At 40.4% G+C, this 24527-nt stretch overlaps 1 protein-coding gene across 1 annotated transcript in view; it reads right to left on the bottom strand.

The window, feature by feature from the left end:
- Positions 1-6897: 6897 nt before the first annotated feature.
- The window catches only part of LOC125376222 (myelin transcription factor 1-like), a 40664-nt gene continuing 23034 nt past the window's right edge, over positions 6898-24527 (bottom strand). The window contains exon 2 of the mRNA XM_048388184.1: positions 6898-7057. Within this exon, the coding sequence (XP_048244141.1) occupies positions 6898-7057 (160 nt within the window). The remainder of the gene's footprint in view (positions 7058-24527) is intronic.

The raw sequence follows: 24527 nt of genomic DNA, 5'->3' as shown, positions 1-24527 counted from the left end.
ATTACACGTTTGAAATTAAGACATCAGTATCAAATATGATCAAATATATACAATGTGCAGTGCAACTCATATTAGTAATTTGATAGTTACAGCAGAGAGAGAAAGGTGGCCAAATACTAAATACTAACTGACTAAATATATATATTATCTGTTGAGAAGGGAAGAACACACTTAGCAGAAACAGGAACATGGGAGCTCAACTGTGTAATTACAGTTTAAGGGGTGATTATTGGAATCGTTTGGGTGCTATAATGTATTTCTGAACAGACTGAAAATTGAAATGTTAGCATCATATGCTGATTCCTTATCACCGAATAAAATTATGTGTAAATTGGAAGATTTTTTTATATTTCTTTTAACATAGTTTGTCTGTATAGTGATGAATATGTACATTCAAGAAAATAGTTATTTGCATTTTCACATGGAAATTACATGATATTTGATCAGATAGATTTACTCAGATAGGTATAAATCAGCATTGGGGTTACTACAGTTATGTCTGAGCCTTGTATGTAATATGTTAATTTCTCTCACGCCACGGTCGAAGTAGTCAGAGACGTTTAATTTGTTGGTTTCAAATGTATTACGTAAATAAATGTGACAAAGATGTTACTTCCTTCAATTCTAATCAAAGAGTTCAAGAAACGTAAAGTACCTGGAATGGAGGAGTTAAAGCAAAAGGTATAAATATGTTGTTCTTTTGACGCCACTTATGTTTAGTAACTCAGAAATGTTGGAAGGTAATAAGTTAGATATATATGATGGACATTGGTTGTGGACAACTTAATGTATAATTAGTTGTTTTTAAGTCTATGCTTTTCCTTGCGTGTTGCTCAGCCAGTTTCGTAATATAGGCTTGATGAAAGAAACTTCACTATCCTTGCCGCTTCTAGTTGTTGTAATTCAAATTGGTTTTCATTAATGGTGGTGCTGTTAATCCCAGACTTGCAAAGAATATTCTACTCATGCTAATATTGGTCTATTTAAAAAAGTATAGAGTGTTGACTGCTTCACCTCGTACTTGAGTAATCCTTATGAGGATACGAATTTAGAGGATGATGACAAAATATTATTAATTTGTTGAGTCCATGTGATAGGTAACCCCAGAATTTATCCAATACCATCTCACCATATATATTACTAGACTGTTTGCTGATGAGCAGTCCTTGGCCTATTTATATTTATTGTATTTATTAACGTATACGTTAATATATACTATAAATATAAATGGGCCAAGAACTAATTCTTGTGGCATGCCAAATCTGGTAAACGTAACATTAAAAATCAATGTCTTCAGTGAGATGGAATTTTGTTTAAGTTTACATTACTTTTATTATTATTCCAAAGGTACGACCATTGATGGTCTGTAGTGGTGGGGTGTGTGCCTTTTTTGTTTGTGATAATATATTTTTCGAAAGTGACAAAATCCTTTCTGAATCTCTGCTAAAATGAGATTAGATTGCACGAATTCGACTGCATCGTGAGCATCTGCCTATGACACTATCAAATAGTGATGATACCAGTTGTTCGCGAAAAGGTGAGCGTATCCTGCCAAGCCGGCTGCATGCGTCACAAACGCATAGGTAGATTTACGCGCCCCAAAACACCAATCACAGATAGAATCTGAACAATTTGTAATCACCGCTTTGTCAAAGGAAAGTATATTTCTAACTGGCTGTAATCTTGACTCATATTTGAGGTTAAAATTATGGAAATTCCTCAAATTCTAAATTTTATCAGATGTGCCCGGTCGCCAGACGTATTGTAAGTGCGGAACAACAAGGTTGTTAAATCCCCAGCCGCATTGCTACCCCATTTTTAAAATATTTTTTTTAAGCTTGCACTTATTTCACTGTATTAGCTCTGTTACCACTGGATGTTTCGTATTTGTATGTGTTAAGATGAGATAAACTGAACAAAAAAGTAAAGGATCAGGAATATTTTGGGGGATATTTATTTGTCGTGGAAACAAATTTCTATTCATTTTCTTTTTCTTTGAGTAAATTCTGTATTTTACGCATATATATATATATGGTGTGTTGTAGGTCATACGTCCGCATATTGTATATTTTTATGAATTTTTGTATTGTAATAATTGTATCATATGCAAGATATGAAACATTAAATAACATTCTCTTCTACCTCGTCTTCTATTTATGACCGCATGCGTGTGGCAACAGGAGGAAGAGTGTTCATAGAAAATCCACAACTATTTAAGTGGTAAAAATAGCTTTTGCTTAACATGCCTGGTCCCTGGGCCAATGAGATGCATCTGGTGTAAAATTGACAGGGTTAAAATGCCCCTATAAACTATCAACTGTCAGTATAATAACTGGTTTTATGGCGGATCTCCAATCCCAGTAATTACATTATAATAAAAAACCCATAATGATTCATTTATCCGTTACATCAATAGTAAATATCCTTTAGATACTTCTCAAAAGAAGCTAAAGAACATCCGATTTATTCATTTTGCTATGGTTTAACTGCAATGCCGTGCGAGTTCTCCCATAACTCAATTCAGAATTCTAGTCAGTCGATGAATGTGTGTCGTAAATCGAACGCACGTATATGACTACATGCATTGTTTAATATAAGATTTTATACCAAAGCTAAATAGAAATACGAACGTGTCTTCAAGGGGTTTTACCTATTCCTGTTATTTATTTAGGTCTTGATATTTCATCAGCTACATAAACGAATATCTAAGATCTTACAATTCCCCCTATTCAGTATTCAAAATACATGGACGTCATTGAACGATATTGAGATCAACCTGATCACGAAAGTGTGATTTGTCAATAGCATTACCTATATGTCAAACCCTCAGCTTCAAAATAATATTGGATGTCGGTGTAGGTAAAGAAATAGGCAATATAATCAAATAGCATTTTGGAAGCTGGAGTATCAAGAAAGCTGAAAAATGAAACTCGTAGATGGCATAATATGAGGAAAGCTTTGCACACTTGAAAAATAATGTTGGTGAGGAATTTCATTTTATATTTATATCGTGAATTGGATCATTCAAGAAATAAATATCGTCTTCTTCTTCTTCGTCTAAGACACTGTTGACCTTTTAAGTTCACTACACATTGAAGAACACACTGCAAAACCCCGATGTTTTTGCTTCGTCCCTATGGTTTAATCCCATCGCATATCACTCTGTTCGTTGTTTTTGTAATTATATATGTTTATGTATTATTAACAATAAAACTAGGTCCTACCCAGTTGTTGATCGGTATCCCCCGAATTTCCCAACATTGGTAGGGTATAACAACATAGGGATTGAGTGGTTGTTGTTGCCAACTGTATCATTAGGGGTCTTGGTAGTGGGATTCAGTCAGATTGCTGGAGGAGTGAAATGAGTGGAATAAAACACATCACTTTTATTACCAATGTTTAAGAACATATAGATCAACATATATAATACTGAAAATTGTATTACCAACAGTTTATGGTTTTACTATTGTCTATAGATCACATATTTGATAGATCAACATAAGTTATATTACATTTATGTTGTATTAATTCATGTTGTACAACATATAGACATATATATTGTGTTTTAATTTATGTTTTGCAACATTTAGATCACATATGTATCACAACACATATGTATTTTAAAGTCCATACAACAATTACATAACGATAATGTCAGAATTAAAAAAGGTGGGATACACCAACATACTGGATTGGTGTTTTGCGTCCTTCTCGAATCACTGGCTTGATAAAGGTACAAGTGTCTGTACCGAAACGTCACATTGAAAGAATGAAAACGTTGAAATCCATGTCAACGTGGACTTCGTGAAGCAGGAGTAGATACGCTCGTACACGTGACACGTGAACTTACGGATGGCTCACATGGATCCATAAAATCTACGGCCGCTGAGCTCATCACTAACTAATCGTAGCTGCCATTTAAAATCATATTTTCATTGTGCATAGAAAGTAAAGATTTCATGTTCTGATCATTCATCGCAACAAGATATAATGTATTCACGTGGTACGTATTAGTTATAGCTAAACACACATTTGGCATATATTCCCCAAAATGAACTCAATATTTCCAAATTCCCAGTATTTCAAAATTGTATTCGTGAACAAACGACACTTCTGGTTTATGAAAGATGAGTGAATTAAATGTTGTATTTTAATTCCTTGACGGACAAACATGTTTAATAATTACAGAACGAGTACACATTACAATTCAGTTAATTCAACCTGCATCTGTTGTTCTCTTCAGTGTTTCATGTGACATGTAAGTTACGAGTTGTTGATGCATATGAGCATACACATGATGCATTATCACGCATAGCACACGAGGCAATACTCTATTACTCATATTCTATGTAATAAAAAGAATTTCAAAACCCAAAACAATTATTACATTTATTCTCGACATTGATTTTAAATCTTCATTTAAGTAAAATCATGTAATAATGTATAAACAAATCACAAAGAAATATTTGTATAATAAATGTATTTAGTTAATCTTTGTCTATTTCATATCTCGTTTTTATTTATTTTTTATTATATTCTTTCTGATGGTATTTCAAATTTGTACAATATTGATATACCTAACCTATAACGTGTTATTAAGAAGAAATGTTGCCTGGTGATTCATCCTTTTAATAAAATGAAATAAACATTGTATAATCGCACCACTCCTGTCCCGATGACGATAGTATCACCAAGCAGTTTGTACAATGTGTGCTGGCAACAGATACCGTTAGTATTAGATCAATACTCTTTTTATAGCATGTTATAGTTTTTCTTATTGAAACATCTGAATAAATATATTTACTGTGTTTTACCTTTATACGTACCCGTATATACTGATCAGGAGATTTGCAACTTAAATATGACTTACACGGCAGATTATCAGAATGTGGAAAGTGGGATATACCTTCAGAATGAGAGAGCATGGAAAGCAACTCCTTTGTACATGAGCTATTAGTTATTAATAACTCTTATATTTACTAAATCAAACAGTATGTTCAAATAGGGAAATGAATTGAATAGAAAGATATTTAATAACGTATGATTAACGTAAATAAAAAAACACATTGCATCACACAGACGCACGCACACGTGCTATATAAGTGAAATAATCACCACATCCTTGATAATACTCACGTTAATGCAGGTTTAGTGGTTTGAGTGGATTGAAGTTTACAGAGGAAAATCCAGGCAGTTTGTCGTGGACAGTTTTACATACTTCCTACTTCTACTGATAACTGATTGAAACTGCTTGATAGTTGAAGTTATTTGTTCCAGATGTTGATAATAATTCATCCACAGAGTTCCATAGTATCACAAAAAGAATAATGACGAAATTTGGTACAGTGCTTTAGGGAATCCTGGGCAATCTAATAGTTATAAACTAAGGACATTTCGTTTGTTAAAGGGAGCCTGTGCACTTCATAATATGCACACAGTATTTGGAATCAGTTTCACCGTAGTCAAGCTCCGGTGTGGTACGCTCCCTTTGGAAATAGAGTTGGGGCGCTTTTTGCGCCCAGAAACTCCTCTTTCTGAATATATTTTTAAATTCTGTAACCTCCGCAGTGGTGAAGACGAAGCTCATTTTTAGTTACCTGTGAATACTAATGTAAGATCGGGTTTATTTCTTCAAGTGAGGTGAGTGGGTATTGTTTTACGCCGCTTTAAGCATTATTCCAGCGATATCACGACATGGGACACAAGAAATGGGCTGAACACATTGTACCCATGTGGGGAATCGAACCCGGGTTCTCGGTGTGACGCGCGAACGCTTTTATCACTAGGCTACCCCACCGCCCCTAATTTAATCAAACCTCTCTCATTAATCCATTGTTTACTATCATGACTCCAGCTGATCAATTCGCATTGTTAATGTCGTGTGAAGAGTTATCGTTTGTCCTTGTCGCTGTTGTCATTATTAAGTTAAAGGGAAATGTCATCCCTCACATTAGTTTCTATAAATACATACGTTCTTATCTTAGTTGAACTAAGATATTCAGGTTTTCGTAATATGTTTTTGTAATATTTTAACCGTTAATTTTAACATAGATTCATATCTTAGCATGTTCGGTGCTTTTACTGCATTATTATTGATACCCCTGTGTATGATAGGGCTTTTCGATCGGACTTCATTGTAGCACACGCCATGTGACACAGCAATAAAATATTTCTTATCTTATATCTTATCTTCAGTATGTCATTGCACGTGGGAATCTACACGTAGGAATTCCAGCTGCGGTGTTTGCTTAAACAGCTGCATTACTCTTTTTCAATTTAAGAAAAAACATGAATATATTTATATATTTCCCCGAACGAACCGCCTTACAGTATGTAGGGTGATTAGAGGAAATCATTCTTTCTTCTTCCTCCTCTTCTTCTTCTCCCCTCCTCATTTATCTTCTTCCTCTTCTTTTCTTCTCCCTCCTATTCCCCTTCCTCTTCTTCCTCTTCTTCCTCTTCTTCTTCTCTCCTTCTTGCTCTCTCCCTCCTCCTCCTCTTCTCCGCCCTCTTCTTCTTCCTCCTCTTCTTCTATTTCTTCTTCTTCTCCCCTCCTCATTTTTCTTCCTCCTCTTCTTTTCGTCTCCTTTCTCCTCCTCTTCCCCTTCTTCTCCTTCCTCTTCTCTCCTTCTTGTCCCTCCTCCTCTTCCTCTTCTCCGTTCTCTTCGTCTTCCTCCTCTTCTCTTCTCTCCGTCTTGCCCCTCCTTTTCCGTCTCCTTTTTCTCTTCTTCTTCCCCTTCCTCTTCTGCTTTGTCTTCTTCCTCTTCTTCTCCTTCCTCCCCTCTTCCCCTTCTTTTAAATCCTCATCTTCCTCCTCCTCCCTCCTCTTCTTCCTCCTCTTCTTCTATTTCTTCTTCTGCCTCCCATTTGTTCTTCCTCTTCTCCTTCTTCATCCTCTTATTGTTCTATTTCCTCTTCTTCCCAATCCTCTTCCTCTTCTTCCTCCTCCTCCTCTTCCTTTTCCTCTACTTCGTCTTCTTCTCCTTCCTCCTCTTCTGCTTTATCTTCTCCCTCTTTTTCTCCTTCCTCTTCTTCTCCCTCCTTCTTTTTCTTCTTCCTCTTCGTATTCTTCTTTTTCTTTCTCTTCTTCTTCTTCCTCCTTTCTTCTTATCCTTAATGTGTTCGCGTTTATTCATTCTTTGATTGGAACGCCTCCGTGGTCTAGTGGTAGAGCATCGGTGATTAGATCGCCTTTTAACGTCATTCCAAAAGACGTTAAAAATGGTACACTTGTTGTTTCCCTATCTGGCACTCGGCAGTAAGGGTCTGAAACAGGGACTGGTCGGCTCGGAATCAGTATGCTGTGTCCGATAGAGGTAATGTCTCACGCCTTCGGGTTACAACGTCACGCAATCAACAAAGTCACCACGCTAGATCACCTGATCAATTTAGTCTACCAGGACTTTAGGACTACAACGGCAGAACTCCGGTAACATATGGCTTCGTTAATGTCGGTACAGCACCGGTAGCGCCCCGTAATGGATCGGCGGCTCTCCGGTGGCCTCAATGTGTACCAAAGTGGTACCGATGTGATACCGTTGTACTACCGAATACCACCGAAGTAGCACCGATGCGCCGCCGATGTGATACCGGAGTTCCATTGTCACACCGTTTTCCAGCCGATGTGCATCGGCAGCGCAACGGTATCACTCCGTTTTAGCTCCGGTCAACGGTGGTACATCGGTATAACATCGGCGGCGCATCGGTGCTACTTCGGTGGTATTCGGTAGTACAACGGTATCACTCCGCTATAGCTCCGGTTAACAGTGGTACATCGGTATATCATTGGCGGCGCATCGGTAACACTATGCTGGCAGAAAAGTGGTATTCAGTAGCACATCGGCTCTTACATCGGTAAGACAACGGTTGAACAACGGTATCACAGCGGGAACATCGGTATTGCTACGGTCAATTTTGATTTTTCAAGTCCTTTCTAGTCGGAGCTCCGCCGAATTTCTCGCTCCGGTGTAGTCCCGGCGAGGTGCATCGGTAGTGTGTGACAGGCTCTTTACGACCAACAAACACATTGGTCGCTGGAGACCTATTCTAACTCGGAATCCCCACAGCGGAGCTCAAGTGTAAAGACAATAAAAGACTTATGAGTATCACCTCCTGATTTATACGTAAATGTGGTCTAAAAGTTGGTCTAAAATGTGAACTTAACCATTCGACCACGGTACTGAAGGCAAAGAGGTGAAATGCGTCACATTAAGCCCCTTTACCGTGTCAGGATACGCTGATAGTAGGTTCGAACCTTAGATTCCTCCCGATAACGAACACTGGTATAACATTACCATGCGTTCAGAGCTCGTGGGTTTAAAAAAGCGATGAGTGAGTGAGTGAGTGAGTATGGTTTTACGCCGCTTTTACCAATATTCCAGCAATATCACGGCGGAGGACACCAGAAATGGGCTTCACACATTGTACCCATGTCGGGGATCGAACCCGGGTCTTCGGAGTGACGAGCTAACGCTTTAACCATTAGGCTACCCGACCGCCCAAAAAGCGATGAAGATCAACAGACAACCATTTGGGGCTTTCAACCAAAATTAAGCTGACGTCCTTTGATGAGACGGAAAAGCCGCTCAAACTCAATCATTCCATCCATCATAACGCCTCACTGCGCCTGGTGCCATTTTTATCACCGACAACATCATCATTCTCATCAACCCCAGACAGCCTCCGTGGTCTGGTGGAGAGAGCATCCCCGGACAGCGGAATGTCGCGGTTCCAGCCTAGACTTCTGCATACCTAAAGACGCACCTGTTAGGCAGCCTGGTGCTCGGAATTAAAGGGACCCGTGAAGATCCGGGGTAGAATAAGCCTACAGCAACCCATGCTTGCCGTAATGGGCGACTATGCTTGTAGCAACAGGCGACTGACGGGATCGGGTGGTCAGACTCGCTGACTTGGTTGATGCATGTCATCGTGTCCCAATTGCGTGGATGGATGTCCATGATGTCAATCACTGGATTGTCGGGTCCAGACTCGATTGCTTACAGACCGCCGTCATATAGCTGGAATATTGCTGAGTGTGGCGTTAAACAACTAACAAACAGACAACGGAATTAAAGAATAAAACAAGTACAGGTGGGTTATGTCTGAGTAAGGTACCCATGCCAAGCTGCGGCATTGGACGATCTCATTGAGTCAGCAATAAATAACTGGCATTTGTCCCGACTAATACAAGCGAGCACACACACATAGGCAGACACAGACACATACAGACAGACACAGACACATACAGACAGACAGACAGAGACACACACACACACACATGCACAAACACAAAGAGACTCATGCAGACACACACAGAGAAACACACAGAAACACACACAGACACACAGACAGACAGAGAGACAGACACACAAACATAAAGAGACTCATGCAGACACACACAGAGCCACACACAGACACATGCAGACACACAGACAGACAGAGAGACACACACACATATACAAACATAAAGAGACTCATGCAGACACACACAGAGCCACACACAGACACATGCAGACAGACACTCAGACAGACAGAGAGGCACACACACATACACAAACACAAAGAGACTCATGCAGACACACACAGAGAAACACACAGAAACACACACAGACACACAGACAGACAGAGCGACAGACACACAAACATAAAGAGACTCATGCAGACACACACAGAGCCACACACAGACACATGCAGACACACAGACAGACAGAGAGACACACACACATATACAAACATAAAGAGACTCATGCAGACACACACAGAGCCACACACAGACACATGCAGACAGACAGACAGACAGACAGAGAGGCACACACACATACACAAACACAAAGAGACTCATGCAGACACACACAGAGCCACACACAGACACATGCAGACAGACAGACAGACAGAGAGACACACACACACACACATACGCAAACACAAAGAGACTCATGCAGACACACACAGAGCCACACACAGACACATGCAGACAGACAGACAGACAGAGAGAGACACACACACACACACACATACACAAACACAAAGAGACTCATGCAGACACACACAGAGCCACACACAGAAACACACACAGACACACAGACAGACAGAGAGACACACACACACACACACATACACAAACACAAAGAGACTCATGCAGACACACACAGAGCCACACACAGACACATGCAGACAGACAGACAGACAGAGAGAGACACACACACATACACAAACACAAAGACACTCATGCAGACACACACAGAGCCACACACAGAAACACACACAGACAGACAGACAGAGAGACACACACACACATACACAAACACAAAGACACTCATGCAGACACACACAGAGCCACACACAGACACATGCAGACAGACAGACAGACAGACAGAGAGACACACACACACACATACACAAACACAAAGAGACTCATGCAGACACACACAGAGCCACACACAGAAACACACACAGACACACAGACAGACAGAGAGACACACACACACACACACATACACAAACACAAAGAGACTCATGCAGACACACACAGAGACACACACAGACACATGCAGACACACAGACAGACAGAGAGACACACACACACACACATACACAAACACAAAGAGACTCATGCAGACACACACAGAGCCACACACAGACACATGCAGACAGACAGACAGACAGAGAGAGACACACACACATACACAAACACAAAGACACTCATGCAGACACACACAGAGCCACACACAGAAACACACACAGACAGACAGACAGAGAGACACACACACACATACACAAACACAAAGACACTCATGCAGACACACACAGAGCCACACACAGACACATGCAGACAGACAGACAGACAGACAGACAGAGAGACACACACACACACATACACAAACACAAAGAGACTCATGCAGACACACACAGAGCCACATACAGACACATGCAGACAGACAGACAGACAGACAGAGACACACACACACACATACACAAACACAAAGACACTCATGCAGACACACACAGAGCCACACACAGACACATGCAGACAGACACTCAGACAGACAGAGAGGCACACACACATACAAAAACACAAAGACACTCATGCAGACACACACAGAGCCACACACAGACACATGCATATACACAGAGAGACAAATACAAACACACACACACACACACTCACACTTATAAGAACATACACACACAAACACTCTCTCTTAAGCACACACACACATACATACACACACATTTAGACACGCACGCACGCACACACGTCGCGTAAAACCCATTGCACCTCACCCCCTCTTATCACAACCATATATCCGCAGAACAAGGCAAGTGTGTTATTATTCCTTCTTTGAGAGGCATTTGTCTCCTCCCTGTATATATACTTGTCAACCATACTCTGTACATCACTTGCTTGATAACGGTGTTAGAACCTACACCGAAACGTCGCCCTTAATTATAATAAAGAAGTTGTTCATCCATATATCTTTTCCTTACTTTGTGTTCTACCAAGTTGCGTTGTTTTATTGTCAGTACAAAACCAAATACATTGTACTCGTGACTAAGCAGGCATGACAGATGTTAGTTTAACAGTCACGCTTTCTTTTATACAGACCGACATAATAACAACCCGTCTCGTCTTGAACCCTTAGGGTCAGTGAGTGCTGCAGGGACAACTCGCAGATTGTTCTGGATACGGGTCTATTCACAAACACGGTCTAAGGGACATAACTCCGCCCGTGCTATCCGTTGTCCCTGATGCGCTGTTCACACGTGAGTGTCGGTATCGATCCTCCCGGTCTGAATGTGCGCATTTGTCAACATAACCATTGGGCGGTGTCTGGCTAGTAGCGTAACTAGGCTTAAATGATTTTACGAGAGTTTTTAATGAATTATCATTATTCAGGCGTTTTATCTTGTAGCAGTTGGTTCATGGATACAAACCACGGATAAATTACGTTTTTTATAGTTTATATTTTTTTTATAATCGTTGATCCTGATCATGAAGCTTACGACAAAAATAATATCACAAAATTATGTCCCTACCTGAGCAAGTGGTGCTCAATGCACAAGTAAATTAAAGGTGCTCTCAAATACGCTTCATAGCTTCACCGTTAATATTTTAACATTCTCGTCACTTTTCACGAAAATAGAAAACAGAGCATTTTTATTGATAATTTTTTATGATCGTACCATCCTAAGAACCACCACCCCAAAAACCAAAAAAAAACAAAAAACAAAGCAACAACACAAAAAAACACACAAAAAAACAAACAAAACAAACAAAAACAACAACAACAAACAAACAAAAAACAAAAACTGCTTGGTCTATTTATATGTTTAGTTCGATCACCGACCAAGGAAAATAATCCTGGAAGTAACCAATAAGAAAAAGTAAAAGTCTTATAGTCGCCGTTGAACCATTCACGTATACGGTTATCTGTCTCTAGTTGATTTGTAACTACTTATAAACGAGCACAAAACGACTGGTGTTTATTAATTATTCGATTTACCAGTTTGTGAATTGTATTAAACGCTCCCTGTGCTGTATGAGAAATGTAAACTTTTGTTATGTATTGAGCGATGATTTACTTATTTACCTGAAATTATGAAATCGATCTCTTACACGGCTATATAAACTTGAGAAAACTGTTATTCATACCCGTTTTCATTACTTACCCCCAGCAATGTTATGACCACTGACCGCCTCCATGGTCTAGTGGTAGAGCGTCTGTCCGGAGAGCGGAAGGTCGGGAGGTCTTCGATCCCCGGCCGCGTCAAGAATGTTAAAATACGGTACACACACACACACACACACACACACACACACACACACACACACACACACACACACACACACACACATGCGCGTAATAATAATGTGTAATAATCTCGGACGCGACGTTAAACCACATTTCCCCTCAACTAGTGTTGATGGGTAATCATGATGTCAATCACTGGACTGTTCCAGGCTCGATTAGTTATGGACCAGCCAACTAACAAACAAACCAATCTTCTTTAGTCTAGATAAATCGTACTCCGTCTCGAGTTATGTTACGGTATAAATGTTGAAAACAAAGATTGGGATGTTTTGTGTTGTGATGACTAGACTCGGTGGGGACTTCGAGGCGATTGACAAGGGAGGTAACTCTTCCACCCTTAAGATCTCAGTGACTCGGGCGAATGCTTCCTGCACACTTAGTGGACCTTTTGGATTTTGTGGGAGGACATGAGGCCTAGGTCCTGTGCGTGGACTATTTTCACCAATTAAACGAGTATTAAAAATAAAAGCAGGCTTAGCTGGTGTATATAGCGATATGAATTACTTGAAAATATTTGATTGAAGGATGCAATCCCATTTTTCAGCAACCGTACATCCAGCGAAAGGTTTGTTCATTCATTAAACGAGCAGTTTTTCTCATTAACTCTGTGCTACTGTTTCTGCAATATATCGTAAACGACAGCTGCTTACTTCATTGTTTTAATACACATGCATGGAGTTGTTTTAAAGCAGTATGATACATGCATTTATTGAGATAAGTATGTATATATGGATATGGAGTGTTAGTATGTGTGTGCAGGTGGAAATAATTATTTAATTAATTAATGTATGTATGTGTGTGTCCGTGTGTGTGTGAGTATCTGTCTGTGCGTGTTTATGTGTGTGTCTGTGTCTCCGCGAGCGTGTGTGTGTCACTTTGTGTCTGTGTTTGTGTCTGTGCCTGTCTGTGTGTTTGTGAGTGTGTGTATGTCTGTTTTATGTGTGAGTGTGTATGTGTGTGTGTGTGTGTGTGTGTGTGTGTGTGTGTGTCTGCTTCCGTGTCAGCTACACTCAGTGTGTGTCATGCAGTGTATGTTATTGTTTTGTCCTGTACTACATTGTTGATATTCTGATGCTTTACTGATTTTACATATCTCTCATAAAAGCCCGGGGGTGTCTGTATATTTTCGTTTTATTTTCTATATTGTTACATTGTCTTCGCATTATTGAAATATCCGTTTCAAGTGTCGATCTTACAGAAAGTGAGACATTTTCTCTTATCATATCTGATCACTGATTATTTCCTTTATAATACAAGCACTTGTACCGAAAGTCGCATTGATGCAATAAAGAAGCTGACACCCTTAAGTCAAGTCAGTCATCACCGATACTACCGCTTCAAAAGTGCCCCTTAAACAAATAATCAGAATGTACAGACACAATGACACCTTTACCGAGAGAGGAATATCTATAATATGTAGAGTAGGATGCTATGATCCTATTCATTCTGTTTTTGTCCTTCCTGCATGAGAACTAGACACTGGAATACAACTCCACCATGTTAACACGCAGGGTTCCCCATTCACCCAACGGTGGCGTGAGCGCTAATACCAAGAAACGTAGAAAACGATTTCAATCCTAATGAAATATTTAAGTAATATTACTGTTTTACTGCTTCTAATCTAAATCATATTAAGTGAACAGATCAGAATGTTCCGCTTTTCAGGTCCAGCAACGACGGATCCCACCACTGCTCACCACTTCGGCCCTCCGTGTGGAGCTCGTGTTTGTTTCAAGTAATCTATGTCCCTGGAATAGTCCCAAATCTCTGGAATACATCTGCGGTGACATGATAAAATATACCACGTGTTCGTTTCGGTAAATGATAAACATTTGATTCTTTATATATTTTTTATCGAATATTTTCTTTATTCAATAAACAATGAATGCTTGCTAACTCGTGCTATCATGATTCCCAGATTTAAAGTCTAAGGCGATGTCCTGACAGAATCCTAGGAACCGACCATTTGGTATTCAGTTGGAGGTTGGGATATGTTCTGGCACAGGGTAACTTACGGTCACTGCAATAAAACACAGAATGTGTATCGTTGAAAGTAGGGTCTGACAATTTTTTTTTACAACACATTGTTTTTCGGGACATGTACATGTGCTGCGAAAAGATTCTTTTTCATTACATCTTCTCTCCCCACACCACCACCCCATCACAATATGAAATAGTCGGTCCCTATCGGTTATTGGGTGTAATATTGACATCCTGCTTGTCTCGAACAACGAATAACTCGAATATACCCGCTGATCACACGACATCGAGTTCCGTAAGTTTCATTGCATTATATTAAACCCTAGCCGAAATAGACAGTTGTTGGTAGAACATTAAAACGGAACTGCGTCACTTTAAAATCAAATAAGTCTATTTATGTACACGTCTATAAATTATAATAATCAGCAATACCAAACCAGTGGAAACTGTGAAAAGGAACTAAATGAACTAGAGAAGTGAGACGAAGAAGTGTAAATACTATGTTCCAACTGACTATCAATACTTCTTACCATCTTACGTCTGATGCTTAGGTTGTATAAAGATGTCTCGATATAAGTCAAGATGTCTCAGGGTATGTGCCAGTGTTTTCACCCAGTGTTTTCAATATCGTATTAACCGCCTCCGTGGTCTAGTGGTAGAGCGTCCGCCCGGAGAGCGGGGTTCGATCCCCGGCCGCGTCATACCAAAAGACGTTAAAAGATTGTACTTGTTGTTACCCTGTCTGGCGCTCGGCTTTAAGGGGCTGAAAAAAGGACTGGTCGGCTCGGAGTCAGTATACTGTGTCTGAGTGGGGTGTTCATGTTAAACTGCGGCATGGTATCTCAGTGAGCTAGCACTATAAATCGGCATCAGTCCGGACTAGTACAAGCAGCCACACATACACGTGCATGCACGTCGCTTTATAAGTGCAATAATCTTGGTCGCGACGTTAAACCCAATTTCACCTCACCTCAATATCGTATTATTACATGATTACATTGAGAGGGAATACATTTTACCCGGTTTATCCATATACTGGTCTTGATGTTGTGAGGCGCGGACGGTGCTGTGTGAACGGGATCAACATAGGCCACCCCTTGCCCGCTCGACTACCATGAGATGTAGAGAGAGAGTGAGTGAGGTTAACGCCGCTTTTATCAATACTCCAGCAACATTACGGCTGGGAATTTGCCTTTTACGCCCAGCAGAATCTGTTTTGCCATGTTGTCGAGATTTGTTTAGTCACTAGACGACAAAGCCGCCTCACGGGGTATTAACATTCATTAACGTTCATCTAATGTGGGATATACCCAACATTTTTTATTTTCGTTGTCGATTTAGATTCATTATATGCTATGACATGGTTATATATTTTATATTTTCATACACTGACCACAAATGAAAAGAAAGAAAATGTTGCGAAGCGAACTCCTTACTTTAGCCTATCCTCAACAAAATTATATCAATGATCCAAGGATTATTTTGACGATTGTTTATATTCTGAACATAGTTCAATGTTTGGCTATTCTTTAACTCCACACAATTCAAAACACTAGAATGGGTAATAATCTTCAGCCGTGAATACATTTAAATCGAACCGGTTACCGTTTTGGGAAATTGCATTTTGTTTTTAAACAAAGTAGAACTCTAATTATAATATAATTGTAATGAACCCTTTGACACAATTGTACCTTACCCTAACGAGAATAAAATGATACAAAATAACTCTAATTTTGGTAATGACGAAATGATGTTATATGTCGGGGTTACGACAATGCATACATACGCTCTGTATGTGGGTTACGGTGCCACGACGTACGTATGTGTTACGACAGTTGTACAACTACGTACGCCTCGTGGAACAGGCCCGGGCATAAACATCCTCGCAAACAGCAACAATTCACCTGCACCTTCACCGACAGCAGCTTCATTGAAAGACCGGCCTTAGTTCCCTCGCGACAAGACGCTGTTGTTGCCGACGTGTTAAACGGGTAGATTAATCTAGGGCGGTGGAGTGTAAAATGTACCATGGTTAACAACGTAATTAAAAAGAAATTGTGTTAAAAGTCTTGTAACGTCTAGTGAGCAGGCAACTCCAGGCGTGAAAAGAATAATAAACTTGTATTTGACTGCGACTAAAAATTCAATATGGCCGTCAAGTCCTCAACTGCAATATCATAAATCAAAGGAAACGACTGTGATACCATTACCCCATTTTAGGGACGATTGTCTCAAACTGTTTTCCCTCATTCCGGGGCTTCTTGTCATGTTGATAGGACTTCCTGACAAACGCAGGTTAAAATGGTTTAAAGTTGTCCCGTATTTTGTTTTCAAAGCTCATAGACCCACTGGTGAATGGCACACAATCAGCTCCACTGTAGGATTCGTATCCAATACCATAACCCGACTTTCTCAGTCGTATGGAAGTCGCTGGTTACACTGTTATTCAATGACTCCTTTCCACATGACAGTGGATATATAATAATAAACTACCGGGCACAAGAAGGTATACACCCATGTTTGATGGTGGCTAAACATGAATAAACAAGACATAATTATTCGATTGTGATGGATTTGATTCGGGTATCATAGTTGTGTTTTGGACCTTAAGTTTGCAGTGTTTCGGCGAATGTTTTCGGTCTAGTAACGTATTGATAACGTTTGTAAGTTTTTGGTCAAATCTGATTTTCAAGTGTTTTGTGGGAGTGTGTCCTTATTATGAAAGTAGCTATATGGAAACACATGGTTATGTTTGAAGTGTGGCTAATAAAGCTAAATCATCAGTAAAGTAGAAGGAAATTGGTTTCACTTATTGTACCCATGTGGGGAATCAAACCCGGGCATTCGGCGTGGCCAGTCAGGGTTACAACCATTAGGCCTACCCCACCGTCCCTGAACAGTTATTGGGTGAGTGAGTGGGTATAGTTTTACGTTGAATTCCAACAATATCACGGCTGTGGACACCAGAATAGTTGGTTGGTTGGTTGTTTTACGCCGCCCTCACCAATATTACAGCTATATGACGGCGGTCTATAAATAATCGAGTCTGGACCAGACAATCCCGTGATTGACATCATGAACATCGATCAACGCAATTGGGATCGATGACATGCATCAACCAAGTCAGCCACTCTGACCACCCGATCCACTTAGTCGCCTTTCACGCCAAGCATAGTCGCATTTTACCACCAGAAATGGGCTTCGCACAGTGTACCCATGTAGGGAATCGAACCCGGGTCTTTGGCGTGACGAGCGAACGCTTTAACCACTAGGCTACCCCTGGTTTTCTCCATTTGGCTATTTCAATTTAGATTACACGACTACCCCAGGGTAGAATATGTCCCCAGTACCCCTGCTTGTATCCATATGGTTGCCCCAGGGTAGAATATGTCCCAAGTACCCCTGCTTGTCTCCATATGGTTGCCCCAGGGTAGAATATGTCCCAAGTACCCCTGCTTGTCTCCATATGGTTGCCCCAGGGTAGAATATGTCCCCAGTACCCCTGCTTGTCTCCATATGGTTGCCCCAGGGTAGAATATGTCCCCAGTACCCCTGCTTGTCTCCATATGGTTGCCCCAGGGTAGAATATGTCCCCAGTACCCCTGCTTGTCTCCATATGGTTGCCCCAGGGTAGAATATGTCCCAAGTACCCCTGCTTGTCTCCATATGGTTGCCCCAGGGTAGAATATGTCCCCAGTACCCCTGCTTGTCTCCATATGGTTGCCCCAGGGTAGAATATGTCCCCAGTACCCCTGCTTGTCTCCATGTGGCTGCCCCAGGGTAGAATATGTCCCCAGTACCCCTGCTTGTCTCCATATGGTTGCCCCAGGGTAGAATATGTCCCCAGTACCCCTGCTTGTCTCCATATGGTTGCCCCAGGGTAGAATATGTCCCCAGTACCCCTGCTTGTCTCCATATGGTTGCCCCAGGGTAGAATATGTCCCCAGTACCCCTGCTTGTCTCCATATGGTTGCCCTAGGGTAGAATATGTCCCCAGTACCCCTGCTTGTCTCCATATGGCTGCCCCAGGGTAGAATATGTCACCAGTACCCCTGCTTGTCTCCATATGGCTGCCCCAGGGTAGAATATGTCACCAGTACCCCTGCTTGTCTCGCTGTAAGTAGTCAAGGGTAGAATATGTTCTAAGTATTTTAATACATCACGTTTAATTCAGAATAAAATTGAAACCTTTTTTTTTATTCCCTTCCCTCCGCAAAATACACCCACGTAAGAATGTATCAAAGCGTATTTGATGCCAAGCAAAGGTCAACGAATGTCGCGCACTTTGTTTCATATTGTTGAACATTGCATTCATAGTGACATTGAGGCTGATACCGCTCAGAAATAGGATATTGTAACAATACCCGTATATTGAAATATCAGTGCTGGGGGGAAATAATGTGTAAATATCATCGTTAGCAATTATGGTATAATTTCTGTTAGTGATAAATGATTTGCTGACAATTCAGCCCTGCAATGGGTCGAATCATGACCTATGCTGAATGAATTAGTTCTACGCTACCCTAGCAGCAACTTTTTCGTTAAAGAAGAATAACGTTGTTGAATTAGTAACACTGATATGTAAGTCAGTACTCGTGCAATTATGACAAACCATAGGTGAGGTGAGGTGATATTGGGTTTAACGTCGCGTCCAAGATTATTGCGCTTATATAGCGACGTGCATGTATGTGTGTGTGTGGCTGCTTGTACTAGTCCGGACTGATGCCGATTTATAGTGCTAGCTCACTGAGATACCATGCCGCAGTTTAACATGAATACCCCACTCAGACACAGTATACTGACTCCGAGCCGACCAGTCCTTGTTTTAGCCCATTAATGCCGAGCGCTAGACAGGGTAACAACAAGTACCATCTTTTAACGTCTTTTGGTATGATGCAGCCGGGGATCGAAACCCGGACCTTCCGCTCTACCACTAGACCACGGAGGCGGTTGGCAAAAACCATAGGGGTGAGTGAGTGAGTGAGTGAGTGAGTGAGTGAGTTAACGTTACATTGGCAATATTTCAGGCATATCGTGACGAGACGTTGTACATAAATAATAAATACATGTATATTTAAAAACCGGACGCCGATGGACAGTGCAATAAGTAGATTATCACAGATTTTATTAGTAGTATTAGAGCATAAATTAGAAAGTTATTTGACAGTACAATATAATAAGGGACTAAAGACCGCCAGCAACCAAAGGTAGGTCTCCATACCAGGAAACAAACCATAGCACTTCACCTTACTGCTCTATCATGGCGCGATGGTGCCTGTACGCGCAAGGGCGCTTATATGTTTACAGGAGCGTTTGGGAAGGAAACGGTTGTTTCAAATAATAAAATGTTTACACTTATGTCACAAACTCAGGTTTATGAACACATGAAGACATTTGTAAATCGCGTGAAATGAGCATCCAGATACGATTAAGTGATTATGGAAAATATTTTTCGCTTTTATCACATTAGACAAGCAAAATTAATGGTACCCGACTAGGTACCCACAAGGATTTTAACCTTAATCATTATGTAGAACCTTACGTTCTTAACACGTTTGTACTCAACCGACAACAACGAAGTACTTCAGCCAAATAAGGTGTGATACAATGCCATTAGACACTGAGCTCGGGCGGTTTCAGCATCTACCGACCGTTCTCCGTGAACCCATATGCCACTGTGGTTACCATGGCGATACGGAAGAAGAATCCCACTTTCGTATAACTTGCAGCTTTGGCTCCGATATCAGCTGACGTTTGGATGCAAACCACTACATTCAGGCCTTCTTTTCTCATTGTGTATTTCCAAGCGATCATATATAACTAAATGTAATATCATATTTAGAATTTTGATAATGCATTTTTCACTTTTTGGTCCCTTTTATGAATGTAAGAATGATTAGATAACGTGTAAACTCAACACTGATGCTTCTGTATAACCATAGTTGCTACATATTTTAAAACGTTTGATAACTGTTATGTGTGTGTGTGTGTGTGTGTGTGTGTGTGTGTGTGTGTGTGTGTGTGTGTGTGCTATATGTTTCCGTGTACTCAGAAGACATTCGTGTCTCGTGGGCCATTATGCCGGTTACTGCATATAAATGGCATTTGATGGAAATACGTACATGTAATAATTTTCTCATGTTTGAATGCATATTGCAACATCTGCTACATTCAAAATACACATACCCCAATGGTTAAAAGCATATGTCAACAGGCAATTTGAATCAAACACAATAACCCCAGGATATCCATCCATCCATCCATTCATGCATTCAATTCCTAAGCCAGGAGAAATCACAAAATGTCAGTGGATGGAATTTCATAATCAAATAGTTTCATGTTTTTCTGTGTCATCAAAAATAATATTCGGCATGTGACATAGCTATGAAAATATAACAAATAACATTTCTGAGAATCCAATTAAACCAGTGTATCCGTTGTTGCGGTCAAAGATCTGGCACACATAACATGGAAACAAAACAAAGGAACTTATTCCGTGGCAGATCTCATTTAAAGTTGATTGAACGAAAATACAACAATTACTTTTTTCTACACATGGTCAGCACAAGCTTGACCTGGCACGTTCCGAGATGGCTGGTCACAAGTCAACTGCGCATGTCACGTGACTAGGCGGAAGACGTCTATAAATCATGCATTTGATTGGCTATCAGGATGACAGTTGACCTGTCGGACTACTAAACAATTACTGGTTAACCCGCCTCTATTCATTACCACAATGAGTCCGTTTGTTTCAAATACATGTTGTCCTTCTACAAATCCATTTATTACCATAGTTTGACCCCTTACAGACCTCTGCGCATGCCCGAGACGGTTGACAAGGGAATCGAGACATTTTTTTCAATGACACGTGACTACAATAGTGACCAGAAAATGCTGGGTAATTGGTCGTCGCGGATTTGTTGATTTTAATAAAGATAACTATAACATGGGCAATAATGGGGATTTTAGAAGTTTGCAGTAATTTGGTTTTGTGTGTCAATTTCCTGTGACATGGATTTATAAAGCCACTAATCACCCATGATTGATAGGGAATTAGCATCTTCATCAGTTTAACAGAATATGAACACAATTTACATATTATCAGTGGGAATGGATTCATATTGATCATTGATTAACATTCGATGACTCTCACAACACTAGCATACTGTTGTCCCCTCTTGTGGTAGCTGCAACGTAGGTAAGTGTAAATGAGTATATCATTTGATAATCAACAAATAAGTCTTACATGTATACTGAATTTGTTAAGATCCGTGTAAAATAATAATTAAAAAATCCATATTCATAAGAAATCTATTTTTTTCGGACAGGATCTGACATGTAAATGCATGTTGGTGGCGGCTTTCTCAGGGGGATGACATGGGGCAACAGTAACGGCGTCGATTAGGACAGTCAGGCCGTGGATCATCATCATCATCATCATCATCAGTTTTATTTCTCTGAAAAACCACCAACGGTGGTACTGTTTCAAAGGGCAAATGATGATCCGATGTACGAAACTGTAAAATCGGCAGGTAGTTAGTTTAAGGAAGTAACAGAAAATTCTTGAATTCTTTTAAATGTTGGTAATATAAACCTTTTTAACTTGATAAGATACATTCTGGCCACTGTTGAATAAATTGGTCTTTAAGAATTCTCTCGACCTTTGAAACCAGCCATGAATGAGTTCTGTCACAGACCACGTTTCCAAAGCCAAGGATTGTGCAAATGCTTGTCTTAAAAGATAAGATATTTTAAAATATAATTTGATTATTAGATATAAATATAACTAAAACTTTTACATGACTGTATAAATCCTAGGTTGCCCGTTTAATAAAATCCATTAAAATATTCGTCAACAATAACACAGACACACACAGATACAAACAATTATGAATAAAGCAAAATAATGTTCTTTTTTATAATGCAGCGGCCACCATTTACAGATATAGCCTGACAAAACCAACGGGAAATTGTATCTGGACCGTCCCTTTAATAGCCTCAACAATTCAAATCAATTTAGAATTCAATAACCAACCCTATACATTATCTTGGACTTGACATTACCTGACATGAACATGTATGTTGGTAGTGGCTTTAACGGGTGGGTGACAGGAGCAACAATCGCGGCGTCGTTTGGGACATACGTCGTAGCGGACAGTCCGGTGGTGGATTGTCCTTACGCCAACGCCAACCTCTATTGACGAGTGACGTATCTGTCACAGACCACGTTCCTCAAACCTTTGAGTTATAATTGTTAGTTTTTTAATTGACATCTTATTACGCTTGGATTGAACGACAACGATCGACAAACATAGATTCGAGTCGCAAGCAACTTGAACTTTGAATGCGATTTAATCGAGTAGAAATTGTCCCGTATTCTGCTACAGTTACATTGACGTCGGCGTAGATGTTTAAGATGACGAGTGGATGGAGGATTTGTTGCCATTACACACACAAACAAAGGGGTAGGCCGCGTGGGTCGGGGGCCCGGCTTGGGGTCAATACGGGAGACAGGCACCCAGCTCCTCCGTCTGACAAATTACCTGGAAATGACATAGCACTTACGACCACGGCCTAGCGGTCATAACTCGGGTTGCACGCGCTCACGAGGTGCCCACTATGCCCGAGGTGCACGGACTGTTGATGTGTCACGTGACTGCACGTGCACGCTCAAGGATGTGTGTGGACGCCAGTGTGGCCGAAGTTGGCGAGATGCGGGTAAACGGTTATTACATCCCAAACTATCGTTTGCTTTCTTTTTAACCGCTCGACCGTCTGCGATTGCTATCAAATTGGCTTCGCATCTTCACACTCATTTCAAGATAAATTTACGAGACGTCGGGGACCCGTGAGGGCGGAAGTGATTCACAGCGCCGTGAGGTGTCGCGCGCACACCGGAAACAGATCTGGCCACTTTCAACATTGTATTGAAAGTTTTTTGTTAAGAGGTATTTGACGAGCGAAATGTCTGATTGATTGTCAAACAGGGATTTGTGCTGAAGACAAGGGCATGTGGCTCATTACACTGCGGTCTTTCAGAGCTGACAGTCATGTGTACATAGCTCAACAATACAGGGACGCTCAGAATTAAAATTCACGATCAATTCAATTTCTTGGGGAACCTGAAAAAAATGTCTTTTTGAAATGGTGTGACGTTTAAGCGTGTGTTTTTGAGAGAATTGAAACAAGTTATATTATCTTTGCCTGATATATACTACTCAAAAAAGTTAAGGATAACTCGACACTTTCAAGTTACTATAGTGTCTATGTCAATCCATGACTGTTTTACTATAGTAATATGAACGATTGTGTGTTGTTCTTAACATCATTTGAGTAGTATAAATTCAGCGGAACCCATCTAACATGGTGCATATCAATGAGCAATACCAGATAAATAAACAGGAATATGTTTATTAATAATTATACATTTCCTCCGCACTCAGTGTATGCATGCTTCCCAGACACAAACCAAATACTCCTAGGTGCTTTGATATTTAGAACAAAGAAAGAAACCCGTTAACCTAGCCGAGTGTTGATTACAATCACTATCTACGCGATAAAACATATTGACCTCAAAGGTGAGTGCGGTGTTAAACAACACAACAAACAAACAAACAAACAAACTTCAACAGGAATTTTGTATAATGTACCTCGCATGGCATGCATTATGAACTATGTGCTGTCCAACCTTGCTGAACGTTTCACAGCTGAATTCTCTTCAACCGACATGGGATT

The sequence above is a fragment of the Haliotis rufescens genome, unplaced genomic scaffold, assembly GCF_023055435.1.
Source record: "Haliotis rufescens isolate VD_foot unplaced genomic scaffold, xgHalRufe1.0.p SCAF_7, whole genome shotgun sequence".
Classification (NCBI taxonomy): Eukaryota; Metazoa; Mollusca; class Gastropoda; order Lepetellida; family Haliotidae; genus Haliotis; species Haliotis rufescens.
This window is presented reverse-complemented; position numbering and strand designations above follow the sequence as displayed.